Below are 15,622 nucleotides of genomic sequence, written 5' to 3'. Positions count from 1 at the left end.
GAACCTATGAATTCATAAAACGCATTAAACTTTAGTTTTATAAAGACGTGAAACTCACCGAGTGGTCTGGGGTGTTCACTGATATACTCGCACAAAAATCGCTGCAAAAGATGCTTTCCAACAGGTGTTTTACCATTTGTTGTAAAACTGTGGACCTATTTTTCCAAACGCCTCACAACCGTACATTCTTCCGTTGAGAGCTTGAATAATAGACACTCCAGCCCATTTGGTGGCGATAATGCACCTTTGCCAATGCTTGGATAGCGTAGCCTACAATACCGCGACTGCATAAGACTACAGAAAGAGTACAAAAACCCCATTTCCGTTTCCGGCGGTGGAGTCATACCGTAGCTCATAGAACATCCAATACAAGTCAATGGAGTTGGACAAAAACTACGATAAAACCTGTTGGAAAGCATCTTTTGCAGCGATTTTTGTGTGAGCTTATCGGTGAAGACCCCAGACCACTCGGTGAGTTTCACGTCTTTGTAAACTAAAGTTTAATGCGTTTTGGGAAGGATTGTTCCAGTGAATCTATGCAACCATTGTGGAGGTGGGGGGGGGGGGGGGGTGCTACCACAGAAACCGAAAATTCTCGGGGCAGCAGCATGTGTCCAAATTGCAATCTTAACCATTCTATTTCATCAGAAACGATCTTAAAACAGGGCTTTAAGTGTAAAATACCGAACTTGTCGTTTAAGTTATCGGAATCAGACCATTAAAGGAAAAAGTGGTAGTAGTGCACCACTACTAATGATCGAACTCAGCATGCAGTGTTGTCACTGTGTGTTTCAGAGTGTTAAAAGCACCAAAAAAAAGCAAATGAAAGAAAGTGACGAAAGAGGAGAGAAATGGATAAGGGTGGCAGAGCGAGACAGGAACAGTGTCAGACTGTAAAGCAAAAGATTTTTTCTAAAAAGACATTATCTCCAATGTGTTAATATTGGCTATATTAATATTTGTCAAACGAAAATACTCAACTGCTCATTCAGCTTTAATCAACAATGGTAGAATGGTTGGTTTAATTAAGAAAGTACACTAAACTGATCATGAAAAACTTCTGGTTAGCTAAAATAGTTAATTTTATTATATTTCATTTAATTTACTATGTATATACATATATAAATATAAAAATATTTATTTTATCAGCATGAGGCTGTAAATACTGTACTTGATAGAACAAAGTGAACGTTGTAAAACAATTTGTCCTTCGTGTTAGAAGTAGTGCAAGTGCTTGGAGAATGTCAGAAAGAGAATAGGTCGGTTTTGCAAGAGCTAGAACTTATGCTCTTGACTTAATTTTTTTAAACAAGAACACACACTGGCTATAAAAAGACTACACTACAACACTGATAAAATAGCAGGTAAAAAATTAATCCAAGTAAAACATGTAAGATCTTTCTTCACCTTCACCAAGGGTCACAAAACGCTAAACTACATTTTCTAGATTTCAACAACATGTTTGTGCTGCATTTCATAGAATACAATGTTAGCATTCATTCATTTTAATCGTTTAACAGCATCGGTATCTGTGATACTGTCCTTCATTCACAACATTTATTTGTACTTACAAGTACTTATGTGAAAATATATTCATGAATACAAATTCAGTTTGAATGATTAATGTTTATGTACAGACAAAGATGAAAATAATATGTGATGTGAATAAAAAAAAATCATTCACACAGGTTTCTGTAATTAATCATGATTAATCACACCCAACATTCAATTGGGTGTGATTAATCATGATTAATTACAGAAACCTGTGTGAATGATTTTTTTTTTATTCACATCACGTATTATTTTCATCTTTGTCTGTACCATATAAACATTAATCATTCAAACTGAATATACTGGTAATACAGCTGGTTGGACGCTATGGGGTGCTATGGGGTCATTTTTGTTATTCAATGGCTGCAATAATCCAAGGCAGCTCAAGTTCAAATTGACTTTTCCCCATGCATTAAATAATGGGAATAATTAAATTATTCATTAAATACATTTATAATTCATTTATTCTAAAAATAAGTGCATTAAAATTAAATGAAAAGTGCTGTTAACCAAGCCTCTGCTGTTTCAAGAGTTTGGTCATTCCTTTAATGGTCTTCAATGCGACTAGATAGATACCTTCACAGTGTATAAGGTTCACTCACTGTATTATTAATTTTAACCGGATCATGACCCACTAACTTTTCTTAAATATGTCTCTGACCTCGCACAATTGTTCACGTCAAGTAAAAATATTTGTAATTTTGATATATTTTGTAATTTTATCATTTTGATATGTTGGTAAAGAAAATCTGACTTACATTCAGTAAGTCCAATACATTCATTTAGCTTGTGTCTGAATAATTTTTGATTCGACAGTATATAGTGCACCCTGATTTAGTTTATAAAATTCTCCATGCATATGTTTTGCTTGAAAAGCATGCTTGGGTTATGTTTCTTCAAATACATTTCTTTAAAATTTGGACACTTAAGTTACAATAAAATGTATAAAATTCTTTTTGCATGTAGACAATCTATGCATAGTGAAATGCCTTCCGACTTCTTTTAAAGTTAAGGAAACTGCAGACCAACCTCTTTAATGCAGACAGGCTCTGCAAAAATGCGTGCCTGGTCTTTCTCCTGTAACTGATCAAGCACAGCCCTCAGAAGGACTGTGAAAGGAGTGAGTTGGAACTCCATTAAAGTCTGCTGAAGCTTTATCTGCAACAGAATCACACGAGTCACATCGTCCAAGAACATGCACATGCAAACAGTAAACATTAGCAATACAAATGCTTATCTTTCTTGACCTAAAGCATTGGTGTTCTCATACCTCCTCTCTCTTGAGTTTCTCTCTCTTCCTAATGAGCTCCAGGAGGAGTCGTGCTCGCTCAAGGTCGTGTCTCAACCGTTGCCACTCTTTCAGCTGCTCCTTCAATGCTCGAGTCTCCTCCTCTGACTGTTTCTGTCGTTACAATGGTTTAAAGTTTGAAATAAACTATTATCAATAGGGGTGTAATGATACCCTCATGTCACGATTTGATACATATAACGATACGATATTATCGCGAAACTCCAAGACATATGGTAAAAGGTTAACAAAAAAATTACTACTGAATAAATGCTAAATTTTATATTACATTGTGGGTGCAAATGAATAGGCTTGACTTGGTGCTAGTAACCCAATGCACGGGACAATGGTGACACCAGCATGAAAATATTCATGATTATTCATTATCATACATTACATTCAACATTATATTTAGTAGTTTATTGTAGTACTGACACTAAAACTCTGTAAACTTTTTTCTCACACAATCATTTTTATTTTGGGTGAACTATACACACAATACATATTGTCACTATCCACTATTGATGCATTTTTGTTTTACAATATATTGGGACATGATATATTGTTACACCCATAATTATTAATATTCAAAAATGTGCTTAGGCATTATTTACCAGTTGTGTATTTTTCTGGGAATGTAGGCTAGTTTGGAGGCGTCTGTTGAGTGGCACTCCATTCCTTGACTGTCTTTTAAGGGTCCAATACTTCAAGACGAGTTCGCCAAATGCTGCCTTCTTCTGTAAAGAAACTTGATTGAGGATTGTGTTTAACCTGTAGGAGAATGACAGTGTACAATGAAGTGAAATTTTTTAAACAATCTTGCAATCTATCTGATCTAGTAGCTAATTGCTTAAGCATAGCAGTGAAATAGTTAGTTAGATAGTTCACCCAAAAATGAAAATTAGCCCATGATTTACTCACCCTCAAGCCATCCTAGGTGTATATGACAAGCTTTATAATGGCATTGAATTGCTGATTCTGTTTTGAAGTCCATAAAAGTCTATCTATCCATCATAAAAGTGCTCCACAAGGCACTGAGGGGTTAATAAAGGCCTTCAAGGCGATACCATGAGTTTGCGTAAGAAAAAATTATAAAGTAAAATTCTAGCTTGGCCTAATGGCCATATGCAGTCTACTTACGCCTAAAGCTTACACTGTGGCGTCAACAGTAGTGTAGTGCATCATGGCGTATGAAAATATCAGCAGTACATCGCATTACTCGTATAAGTTGGGCTTTAGACTTAAGTCGAATCCGTATGTTTGTTTGGCCAGAAGCTGGTTATTTGACTTTATAAAGTTTTAAATATGGGTATTTTTCTAACACAAACGCATCGCTTCACTTCAGAAGGCCTTTATTAACCGCCCAGAGCCGTGTGGAGCACTTTTATGATCGATAGATGCCCTTTTATGGACTTCAAAACAGAAACAACAATTTTTATATAAAGCTTGGAAGAGCCAGGACATTTTTTAATATAACTCCGATTGTATTCGTCTGAAAGAAGAATGTCATATACACCTAGGATAACTTGAGGATGAGTAAATCATGGGCTAATGTTCCTTTTTGGGTGAACTATCCCTGTAAAAGGGTCTGATATCTCAAAATCAACAGATTCAAACATACCTTTCAGATGAAAAGCCGGGTACAGACACAGAGGGAACTTGGGCTACAACATCTACCTCATTGTTTTTAATTCTCTTCTGCTTTTTTAATCCTGTCCTGCTGCTCTTTTTGTCCACCGACTGAAAAAGTCTGTCATTTGTCTTAATGTCATTATATATTGTAAGAGGTCTTTTAACAGAGCCATTAGGGGTGTGTGACCCACAGTAAGCTGTCTTTTTTACTGATAAGGTTGGTAAACCTGAGTCAGTCAACTCTTTAATGGGCTCCATCTTCATAAAGAGACCGGCCTTCTGCGCACAGCTGACATGGAAAGCGGTGTAGCAGTTGGCTTTGTGGCACTGGATACAAGCCCCAACACCTTTTTCTTTACAGAGGTAGCAGGTAAGCTTCCACCGAGCAGGTGGGATGTTTGAGACACCATCGATAGGCTCAATGAAGACCGTATTGGAGAACCCAACCTCCGGAACCCATAAAGCACAAACCACGTGTCCCCATCGGTCATCTTCAGTCTTTTTGACCGCTCCTCCCTTGTTAGGGCAGAGGATGCAGTTAGCAGGTTGTGTAGGAGACTGAAGACAATGTCGGCAAAGCCACTGGCCCTCTGGAATATACGGAACACCATAACAATCCTGATGAACGGCTAGGTTGCACATATCACAGAAGAGGATGGCGTTGCTGTCCATGCAATCTCCATCCATACATATGCAGCAAACAGCATCTTCATCAATTAAGGACTGGAGGTTCTGTTGGCCCTGACTCTCAACGAATGATTCTTTTTCAAAACGGTCAATAAGGAATTCGAAGGCATTGGGTGAAACCTGGTTAAGGCCTTCGCACTTTCTTTTGTCGTTGACCAGTTCAAGCCAGGCATAGTCTTCTTCGTCCATATCATATTCCACCTCCTCGTTCAGCTCTTCTGAAGTTTTCTCCTCATACTTGTAGTATGTAGAAGGTCTGCGTGGGATTGCTGGTAGATTGTAATCCACTGTGCGGAATTTGGGCTCGGGAAGAGTGCAATCTTGCACCGAAGCCTTTTGCGCTGTGACAGCAGCGTTCTTTTTCTGCTGGTTGTTTCTGAGGCGTGAAGAACTAACCAAAACCTGCTGGTGTTTTTCAGCGTTCTCCTTATTGCTGGTGCACTCTATAATTCCCTGCGCCATGGGATCCTCATCCGTTATGATGTCGAGCTTGTCAAAGATGCTGATGCGGTGCAGCCGGCCATCGACTTCCAGTTCCACCATCATCTGGGCCTGGGCGCAAGTCAGCGTCTCGTGGTTTGAGGAATGTTTGATGAGACAAGGCAGCCGCTGGGGGGTGTATACTTTGTTAGGCAGAGATTTTCTTTTCATTGGAGATCCTTAGAAAGCTGAAAAGAGAGAACTACTGTTATTCCTAACACAAAACGGTGCAGCAGAATTAGTCTAAATAAGTCAAACCACGCTTATTTACTTGACTGCTTCTAAATAACTTATCCCTGTCAAGGAGAAAGTTGTAGAAACTTACTGGGTTGTCATGGTACAATGATAGCAATACCATGATACTTTTAATACATACCACGGCAGTGCCATGTATTTCTAATTATACTGCAATTTCACCACAATAATTAAGGTACTACAAGAGAACATTGATTACCAATGCTTCAAATCGAAGCATATTCGTGAATCATAGGTGAGAGTTTAGAGACGTACGATTCGAGACGTCATTACATGTGCATTGCAAACATTCGATTAGAAGCTTCTTTTTTAACATCAGGGCCGCGTTTAGGGATCGTCTATCCTTTTAAATGTTGTCTAGGCAGGCATTTCCTTATGTTTTGAGACACCATAACGATGCACATTCAGACGTTGTCGCTTTATAACCACATGCAGTATTAAAACAGGTGCACCCCTGCAAATCGCAAAACATTTACCGATATTTTAGAATCATATTACCTCTGATGGATAAAGAGAGGCGCAGCTTTCTAACGCAATGGCGAGATGGCCTGCAGTGATTCCGTACACAATGTTCTCATCCAAAGCCCACTGATTTAGTTCTGCATGGATAAATCTGGAATTCGGCAGAACCTTAACCACAGCGGCCGCCAGGACTATAATACTGGACTAATAATCACCAGGAGAACACTTGGTTTAAGTGCCATTCAAAGGCAGTGTCGTTTCCTTCCCTGCAACGACTGGCAAGTCGATACGATTCTGCGCCTGCAACCAACAACAATGCGGATGGTTCACTACGAATGGACGTCCTACCCGCAACGCGCTACGTCATAACGTACATGCTGGGCAACATTACTTCATTGTTATGAACATAATATTTCATCAAGGAAATTTACTTTATTTGTTTGGTTATTTTTCCATACAACTTTTTAAATTGTTTTAGTCGATTAAAAATTCGTTCTAACTTTCCAAAGAAAGACAGCGCAAGGATGCATTGAAAAAGCATTAAACATGTGTTACTTAGTTTTATTCAATTAGTTTATACTACTCTTTTATTTGCACTATTTATTTATAATATAACCATGATTGTTGTTTGTAATGTTATGCACTTTTAATTGTTTCAACAACAACAACAACAACAAAAACCCCAAATCCCAACCTATTTATACATAAATATTTATTTACACGTACATTTTTATCACAATCATAAACAGGAAGTATATATGAATACAAAGCTGGTTGAGGAACTATAGTATCTATAGCCAAAAAACAAACAAAAAACACGTTGTTTTTGTTTTTACCACTGCCCTTAACACATTTAACTATCAAGGGGTATTTCGCCCACACCTTCTGGTGCCTGACTACCCCTGAGAGAGACCCTCGGGTCAAGAAACCCCGTATGTTTCCTTGAATGAACAAGCTCGACCCTTATCATTTTGTAGTTTTCGTTGTCTGTGTTTTGATTGTCTAGTCTATGCATGAGCATGCAAAACGGAACATGCAAAAACGAAGCAAGCGCTTCGTAATTGTATTAAAAAGAGGACGACCTTCCATTAGCTATGGACAAAGATAGAATGACTGTAGTTTTATTTTATTTTGTAAACCCCACCCACCACATCGAAAGCTGCTATGACGCCATAGATCCCCAGTTTCTTCCGTCTGACGCCGTGTGGCGCTACTACTGCGCACTGTTTACGGCACAGGAGACAAAGCAGCCAACTCAATTACAACACTGGATCAACCATACGCTTTACTTAACCATTTCACAGCCGAAACTCATTTAAGTAAACCTCAGGACACAAAGGTAAGCGATACGCAATCGAGTGTTTTATTTCGTCTCAGACGTGTGCATGATTCTGGTTTAGAACCAGTGATCCGGGTAGTTCGACGAGCTTCTCTGCGACCAGGATCCGGTTCTGCCTCATCAGGTTATGTCCTGTGTGGCCTAACGTAGCCACACCATTGAGTTGTCACTAAGTCAAATATCCTCATTCTAGGACTTTAAATGGTTTAGTGTAGGCATTTTAAATCACCAAGAAGTCGTTTTTACTAAATAAATAGTAAGGAAATACAAGGAAATAAATCGTGTCGGTTATATCGTTATGGCAGGAGAGAAGTGTTTTCCTGTTGTTTTGTCTGCGAGCTAACGTTAATGCACTAGCCGCTAGCATGTGTTACTAGAGCTAGCTCATACATCTCTTCAGGTCGCGAGAGCGTGTGAGTAACGTTAGCTCGAGCTTGCACTGCAACTTCCTAGATAGAAACGCCTCAGCTAAATTTAATATATATTTTTTTATTAAAACTATATGTACATAATTGGGTTTTCATTATTATTACAGTACATGGTTGCCCAAATGTAAAATTTTGGTTATACCTTAGTATATCGTGACAACTGACAGGAAAAGTAAACGTTATTTATTAGATCCTTACATTAATTCGAATAGTAATAGATTATTCAGAGAAAATATAGCTATTGGGTTCCTCTTAAAGTCAAGGATTACAAACTCTTTAAACAATAAACACTGTTGCAATTCAAGAAATGAGGTATGTTTGAATATCACAGTATAGCCTTCTCTGTGTTGTACATAAATCATTACTGGTGTTGTTTAGGCATCTATAGCATCGATATGTAGGTTCATTTAGGGCAGATATGGTGAAGGAATTTTCCTTGCTGTGATCTTGAGTAGTTCAACAACTAGATATTATTTATCACCATTTTAAAAAATATATTTATCATGTTTATGATGTGGTCAGCAACCACAAAGGAGATTCAAAAACAAAACAGGCTTATTAATAATCCAAACACTCTGATTGAACACGCAGGATAATAGCACAAACCACACAATTCATAAACGTGAACTGTCCAAGAACAACTGAACACGAACACTGAAAAAGAACACCGTGCTATAAACGGGGGTAAAACAAAGGAAAGTAAACTACGCATGTAAAATGTAACTATAGAAATACACGAGGACATAATCAGTAACCACTGAAACTAAACAGGAACTAAAGGAAACAGAACAGAATGTCAAAATAAGGGTCCACATAACAACATAAACCTGACAATACGCTCGTTGGGCTAATTTTATATGTATATATAACTGTAACTGTTAGTTGCGATCCTCGATTCTGACTGGACGAGAGGCTTTCTAAGACTGCTGATATTTCCCAGTAGTATCCAGCACTTTCATTTTTTCGTCTTCTGGGAGAAATTTACATGTTGTAAATCTGACAGGCTCTGGTAGCACACATAGCCCCTAAACTTAGTGATCAACTATGACCATTATAAACTAGTGTTATCAAAAATATTGATATTTCGATGTGTCAATACTGAAATATCTGAAACGATTCCAATACTCCTTTCTGCAGTATCGATACACCAATACCAGCTGCGCTTTCTTGCTCACCTCTCCGACATATACGCTCACATCTGAAGCGCACACACATTGTAAAGCGCCTCTGATATACAGGAACCAAAATTAGCTAATTTTCGTGGGTTATTAATGGTCAAATACACTCAAAAATAATGCCACAATGCCCATCTAGGTGAGTATTAACGTAAACACAGTAGTAAAAGGTTCAAGAAGAATGTGTAACAGTATTTTGGATCCATCTGTGCATCAGGTCTTAAAAAGGGACAGCAGTCTAATAAACATATAGTTTTCTATGTTGTTAATGTTAATCAAACAACAAAAGATAAAGAGAAAATCCCTTACTGCCCTTGACTTATTAACTTTGTAATAGTAACTTTAATTGATTAATCTTTATTTAATTTTTTACAATGATTATCCAATATTATTTAAATTTGATTACTTTGTTTCTTTATTCAGTTTCTTTCCTGAATACTTCTTTTAGACCTACCTGAACAAAATAAGGCGGTCTATTTCATTTATTTTTATTCAATTGCAATGTGTTAGTAGTTTGTTTATTTGTTCTTATTTTATTACTGTTAGCTTGTCTTTTTTAAATTAAATTTACCATTTGAAATCAAGCTTTCTTGTGCTGTGTGTAAACTATTGCAAATTCTGTTGCAATAGCTTACACACAACACAAGAAAGTTTGATTTCAAATGGTATTTGTATCTTTATTCTATTGTATTTATTTGTACTTTTTTCAATTTAATTCAAAGATTGAAATCAACCTGCCTTGTGTTGTGCTAAACTCTTAACAAAATGACCCCATTGTATAAATGCACAATGAGTAAGAACCCCCCCTTAAGAAAAACCTAACTCCAACACCCCCCCATGATTTTCAGCCATTTACAGTTTTTACAAAACATATATGGTACTTTACATATTCAAATAGATAAATTACTAAAATAATACTGAGACACTAATTTGGGCAAAGAGCAAAGAGTCATGTTTTGTTTAAGATTTGTATCTTAAGTTGAGAACTTGCAACTTGACTTGGATGTGCCTGTCTTGACTCGCGACTTGAATGCAAAAACTCGAGACTTACTAGTGACCTGCAAAATTGACTTGTTCCGCCTCTGTTCATTTCGATGTTGGGCAGGTCACAACTTCACCATTCATTTTATAGTATCATTATCATATTCACAGGAATTAATATTATACAGCTCATTCATGTATTAATAACTTAATACATAACGCTGGGACACAAGCATATCCCATTGATGTGCAAAGCAATATGTTTTTGTTAATGTGTCGCTATAGCATGTTTTACATGCAGTTGCGATAAGCTCTGAGTACTTTATACTCTTAATTGTATTTTTAGTTATCCTAATGTTTTTCTATCTCTTATCTAATTTTGCAGATTCTACAAATGAACACAAGTGATTTACACTATCCTAAATGGAGATCAATATGTCTGTTGCATCTGGGCTCAGATATAACATGTTAATGTAAACATCTGGATGGAAGGAAGAGCCACACCCATGACACTTGAACAGTTAAAAAGCTGCTTTGAATAGAGAAAGGTTTTCTTTCACTGCAGAAATTCTTTCTGCAATAATGGACGGAGAGGACAGCCTCTCACAGAAGACTGAGGATGCAAGCCACGAGCATAATGGCTCCAAAGATAACAAGAGAATAGAGGCCAAAGGAACCTGTTTAAAAATCGAAGGGAAAGATGGTTATGTGTTCAAATCATACAGAATTACTCCTCAAGAGATATTGGAAGCAAAACCCCATACTTGTCCCTCTGAGACACTGGGAAAAGACTCTTCTTTGGTGTCTTTGTCATTTGAGGGCGCAGAGGAAGATGGATCTTCTGAGGTCGATGGCCTTTCAACAGAGGATTCAGCAGCAGAAGTTTGTGAAAAGCATGACTCTCAAACACCTCCAGCTATTTCAAATAAGAGCCAGAACATTGAAATAAATAATTCAGAAATTGAAACAAGTGTATGTATCAAAGCTGAACCAAATGAAACCGGTGAAATCTCTCAGGATGATGAAAAGTTATCATTTGATGGGGCCTTTGGCCCCTTTGCCACTAGAAGTTATGACGACGATTATGGTAACTTGTTCAGTGGTTACTCAAGTACTCTTTATGACGTTGCAATGGATGCTGTCACACAAAGCCTTCTCTCATCCATAAGAAGTCCCCTTAACCCTAGAAAAAAATCTCCTGCTTGGAACCATTTTTTCATATCACCGCGTGATAGTACCAAAGCAATCTGTATGTACTGTATGAAAGAGTTCAGCAGGGGTAAAAATGAGAAAGACCTCAGTACTAGTTGTTTAATGAGGCATGTCCGAAGGGCTCATCCCACTGTTCTTCTGCAAGATGGTGAATCGTTAAATAATTTGTCGAATTCCTCACCTTTAATACCTCCCAACATATCACCAAACAATGGAGACCTGTCTGTGAGCATCAAGCAACCTACAGACAACCTTACTCCACTTGCCTCCAGTCTAGCTGAGGCCACAGACATAGTGTCCAAAGACTCTTTACAAAAGGTCAAACCAAAAGCAGAAAAGAGTGTCAAGAGTGACTCTAGTGCAGTTCCTTCCCCACATTCCTTTAACAACCATAATGACGATGCCACAGACTTGTTGACTGAATGCCCTGGATCAGCCCCTAAGAGCTCAAGTTCTCGGCGGCGCTCAGCAGTGTGGAAACACTTTTATTTATCCCCTGCTGACAGCTCAAAAGCAGTGTGTATTCACTGCATGAATGAGTTCAGTCGTGGCAAAAATGGAAAAGACTTGGGGACGAGCTGCCTTATTCGCCACATGTGGCGGGCCCATCGAGACATAGTCATTGAAGAAAACGGACAGGGCTCAAGCATTCCTCCGCCTTACACCACTCCGCCAACATTGCTGGCACGCACACAGGACTCCACAGAGGTCAAAAAGGAATTCCTCTGTATCTCACATCGCCCTGATACCATATCAGATGAAGTGCCCAATGATGACAGTGAGCAAATGACTCTTGAAGATGAGGCAAATGATTCTACATATCAATCTGGACAAGAGTCCTCACTTGATGCATCTTTTAGACTGAAAGGGGAAAATATACCTCTGTCATCCTCTCCAGAGGAACACACTGAGGGGCACAGCATATTCCATGATCAGAGCTCAGTTTTTCAACAAAACAAGAAAATAATGAAACGGGTGAAATCAGAAGTATGGCATCATTTCATTGTATCTCCTGTTGACCAACTCAAAGCTTTGTGTCGCTATTGTCCCTGTGTGATAAGCCGTGGTAAACGAGGGGACTTTGGCACAAGCTGTTTAATGAGACATTTGATGCGACGGCATCCTGATGTTCTCAAAACCCCAAAAAGCACAAGTGACAAAGTTTCCTCGCCTCGGTCACCTCATTCAACTCCTGCTGCAGAGGATGACATGACGACAAATGCAATGGACAGCCCTGTTGTTGAGAACAAACCCCACACCCTGCCTGTTTTCAGCAAAAAGACTTCAAAGCTATGGAATCACTTTTCTATTTCGACTGCGGACCCAACAAAGGTGGTCTGTTTGCACTGTAGCCGCACAATTAGCAGGGGCAAAAAGACAACCAATTTAGGCACTAGTTGCTTATTTAGGCACATGCAGAGATTTCATGGGCATGTGCTTGAAAATAATAGTAATATCTCAGGTGATGTGTCATCTGCTGAAATTCAAGTTAAGCAGGAGCTCATGGACATTTCTACTTATGGGGAGAATGCAGAAAAGTTCAGTGAATGCCACCCAGCTGCCAGAAGAATTACCAAACTCATCGCAGAAATGCTTGCACTGGATCTTCAGCCATCAACTGTAGTGGAAAATCTTGGCCTAAACCGGTTACTGGAATACCTCCAACCACAGTATTCTTTACCTTCTTCATCCTACTTCACCAGCACTGCAATCCCAGAAATGTATGAAAGCGTGAAAGAAGTAGTTCTGACCCAACTAAAGGAGGCCGAAGGTGGAATCATCCATTTCACAACAAGTGTTTGGGTGAGCAGCCAAACTCAAGAGTACTTAATTCTTACAGCCCACTGGGTAACATTTGAGTCTCAAGTTCTGCCTCAGGGTCAAGATTTCCACTGCTCTGCCCTCCTTGGTGTTTCCTCAATTGACTGTGACTACAATATGCTGAATATACAGAAACAGCTTGAATACCTTTGGGACACCTGGATTGGTTCCTCGGGCCTAAAAATTGGATTTACTGTAACAGATAATCAAACTATTGGAAGCATACTAGAGAGCAGTGACCACACCACCATGCAGTGTTTTGGTCATAACATTGACCTCATTGTTAACGAAGCCATAAAAAGTCAGAGGATGGTTCAGAACTTGCTTAGTATTGCCCGAAAAATCTGTGAAAGAGTGCATCGTTCTGCTAAAGCAAAGGAGAAGTTGGCAGAGCTGCAAAAAGCTTATCAGTTACCTGAAAACCAGCTGGTTCAGGATGTTCCCTCTAAGTGGAAAACATCATACTTCATGCTTGAGCGATTAGTAGAGCAAAAGAAAGCCATTGATGAGATGTCAATAGAGTGCAATTTCAGGGAACTGATAAGCTGTGACCAGTGGGAAGTCATGCAATCGGTCTGCAATGCTCTTAAGCCTTTTGAGGTAGCCTGCAGGGAGATGAGCAATCGCACTGCAACACTAGGTCAGGTCATTCCACTCATTCACATACTCAACCGAAAAATAGATATGCTTTTTGATGAGACAATGGGTATTGATAATATGCTGAAGTCTTTAAAGGAAGCAATGGTGACTAGAATGTCCCCTACACTTCATGACCCCAGGTACATATGGGCAACCATGTTGGACCCAAGGTATAAGACCTCCCTCTTTACTGAGGAAGAAGCAGAGCAGTGTAAGCATGACCTCATACAAGAGCTCGAGGTGTCTGCATCTAATTCTGTGGAGACTAAGCCACCACTGTCAAATGGATGTAGTGAAATACCTGCTTCATCAAACAGCTTGGCCTCAAACAAAGAGAACCTCTGGGCTCTTATGGATGACATTAGACAAAAAATCAAGCAAGAGGAGAGACCAAAATCATTGGAGCTTGCTGTGCTGGAGTATTTGGAGGAAGACATTCTTGACCAGAGTTGTGATCCTCTGGATTATTGGAACCTGAAGAAGTTACTGTGGCCTGACCTTGCCAAAGTAGCTGTACGCTATGTGGGTTGTCCACCCAGCATTGTACCAGCAGACACACTTTTTAGCACATCAAGTGTCAACTGTGCTCTAAATCAGTCCAGACCATTGCTAGAAAATCTTGAAGGACTTCTATTTTTAAAGGTCAACCTTCCTTTGATATATTTTCAGTACTGATGATCATGTATTTATATTTGCAAGGATGTTTCTTAGACTCTGATGACCACTCAAGTAACTTTTCTGAGAAGGCCTAATTAACCACCATTAATTTTACTGCGGTTCATATTCAATACACAAGAGCATCTGAATATTTAACTGAATTAAAGACTGCTTTGAGTACTACTGTTGAGTACACTTGATAACTGGAGTCTTATTCCTGGTGAAAAGTGTTTTCAGGGAGGGAGGGTTATTTAGTTATAGGGGTAGTTATTGTTTGTTGCTGTACTGATTCTTTTTATTTTATAAAATGTATCTTTGTCTTCTCTCTCCTTGTGCCTTATACAAACTACTTCAGGTCAACATGCTGTAAATATTAATTGATGTGCAAAAGCAAGTCGTAGTCTTCTGATTTTAATGATTTTATAAAATGGGAACTACATGCTGAATACTGTTTTTATATAAAAACATGGCCCAAAATAAATGCTGTGACAGATGTTTTAAATGTACTTTATTTAATTCTTTTGTGATTTTTGTGGCTCATGGTACTGTTAGAATTAGTTAATTTTTTTATTTTTTTTTTGCTGATCGTTTTGTTTGTATTTGTTAAATGTACATAATGCTGTACTTTCAGGTTGAAATCTATTTGAAAACTTGTCTCAAGCACAAATCTTTTTTTATATAAATCTAAAGGGTTAAATTATGGGACATCAAGGAAGTGTACTGTACATTTTATAAATAATTTCCAAAATATAATTTGATAGAGGGAAAATTCAAACTGGAATAATTTAGTTTTTTTTTTTTTTTGTGGTAATTTGTAAATAAAACTTTACACTTTGAAACCATGTTCCTTTTAAATTTGTTATTGTTTCAGGTCATGTTATTTTTTTTCTTCTTGTATTTATCACTGGATGCATATATTTTCCAAATCTGGATGATTTTGCTAAATCTATTCTAATTCTAATCCAAACTGGATAAAAATGTGGCAATATAATAGGGGAGGGAAAGGGGTATATTT

At 38.2% G+C, this 15,622-nt stretch overlaps 2 protein-coding genes across 4 annotated transcripts in view; one reads left to right on the top strand and one right to left on the bottom strand.

Annotated features, from left to right (window-relative positions):
* brd1a (bromodomain containing 1a) overlaps nt 1–6,707 on the bottom strand; it is a 37,169-nt gene extending 30,462 nt beyond the window's left edge. For all 3 annotated transcript variants that reach the window (XM_077233896.1, XM_077233897.1, XM_077233898.1), the window contains exons 1-5: nt 6,392–6,707; nt 4,461–5,826; nt 3,454–3,610; nt 2,822–2,953; nt 2,581–2,709 (exon numbers count right to left, since the gene is read on the bottom strand). In XM_077233896.1, the coding sequence (XP_077090011.1) occupies nt 2,581–2,709; nt 2,822–2,953; nt 3,454–3,610; nt 4,461–5,809 (1,767 nt within the window). In that variant the 5' untranslated portion in view covers nt 5,810–5,826; nt 6,392–6,707. The remainder of the gene's footprint in view (nt 1–2,580; nt 2,710–2,821; nt 2,954–3,453; nt 3,611–4,460; nt 5,827–6,391) is intronic.
* Nucleotides 6,708–7,551: 844 nt separating this feature from the next.
* zbed4 (zinc finger, BED-type containing 4) lies at nt 7,552–15,446 on the top strand. The gene is made up of 2 exons (XM_077233894.1): nt 7,552–7,694; nt 10,664–15,446. Exon 2 carries the CDS (start codon nt 10,861–10,863, stop codon nt 14,623–14,625), a length of 3,765 nt encoding a protein of 1,254 aa, XP_077090009.1. The 5' UTR covers nt 7,552–7,694; nt 10,664–10,860; the 3' UTR covers nt 14,626–15,446.
* Nucleotides 15,447–15,622: the final 176 nt, after the last annotated feature.

This window comes from Siphateles boraxobius, unplaced genomic scaffold (genome assembly GCF_051911475.1).
Source record: "Siphateles boraxobius isolate OS27281-9 unplaced genomic scaffold, OSU_SipBor_1 19, whole genome shotgun sequence".
In the NCBI taxonomy this organism is placed as follows: Eukaryota; Metazoa; Chordata; class Actinopteri; order Cypriniformes; family Leuciscidae; genus Siphateles; species Siphateles boraxobius.
Note: the sequence above shows the minus strand (reverse complement) of the source record. Positions and strands in the feature narration are given on the sequence as shown.

Excerpts from the sequence above, each read along its gene's own strand:
- zbed4 (XM_077233894.1), top strand. The coding sequence starts at position 10,861 with ATGGACGGAGAGGACAGCCTCTCACAGAAGACTGAGGATGCAAGCCAC.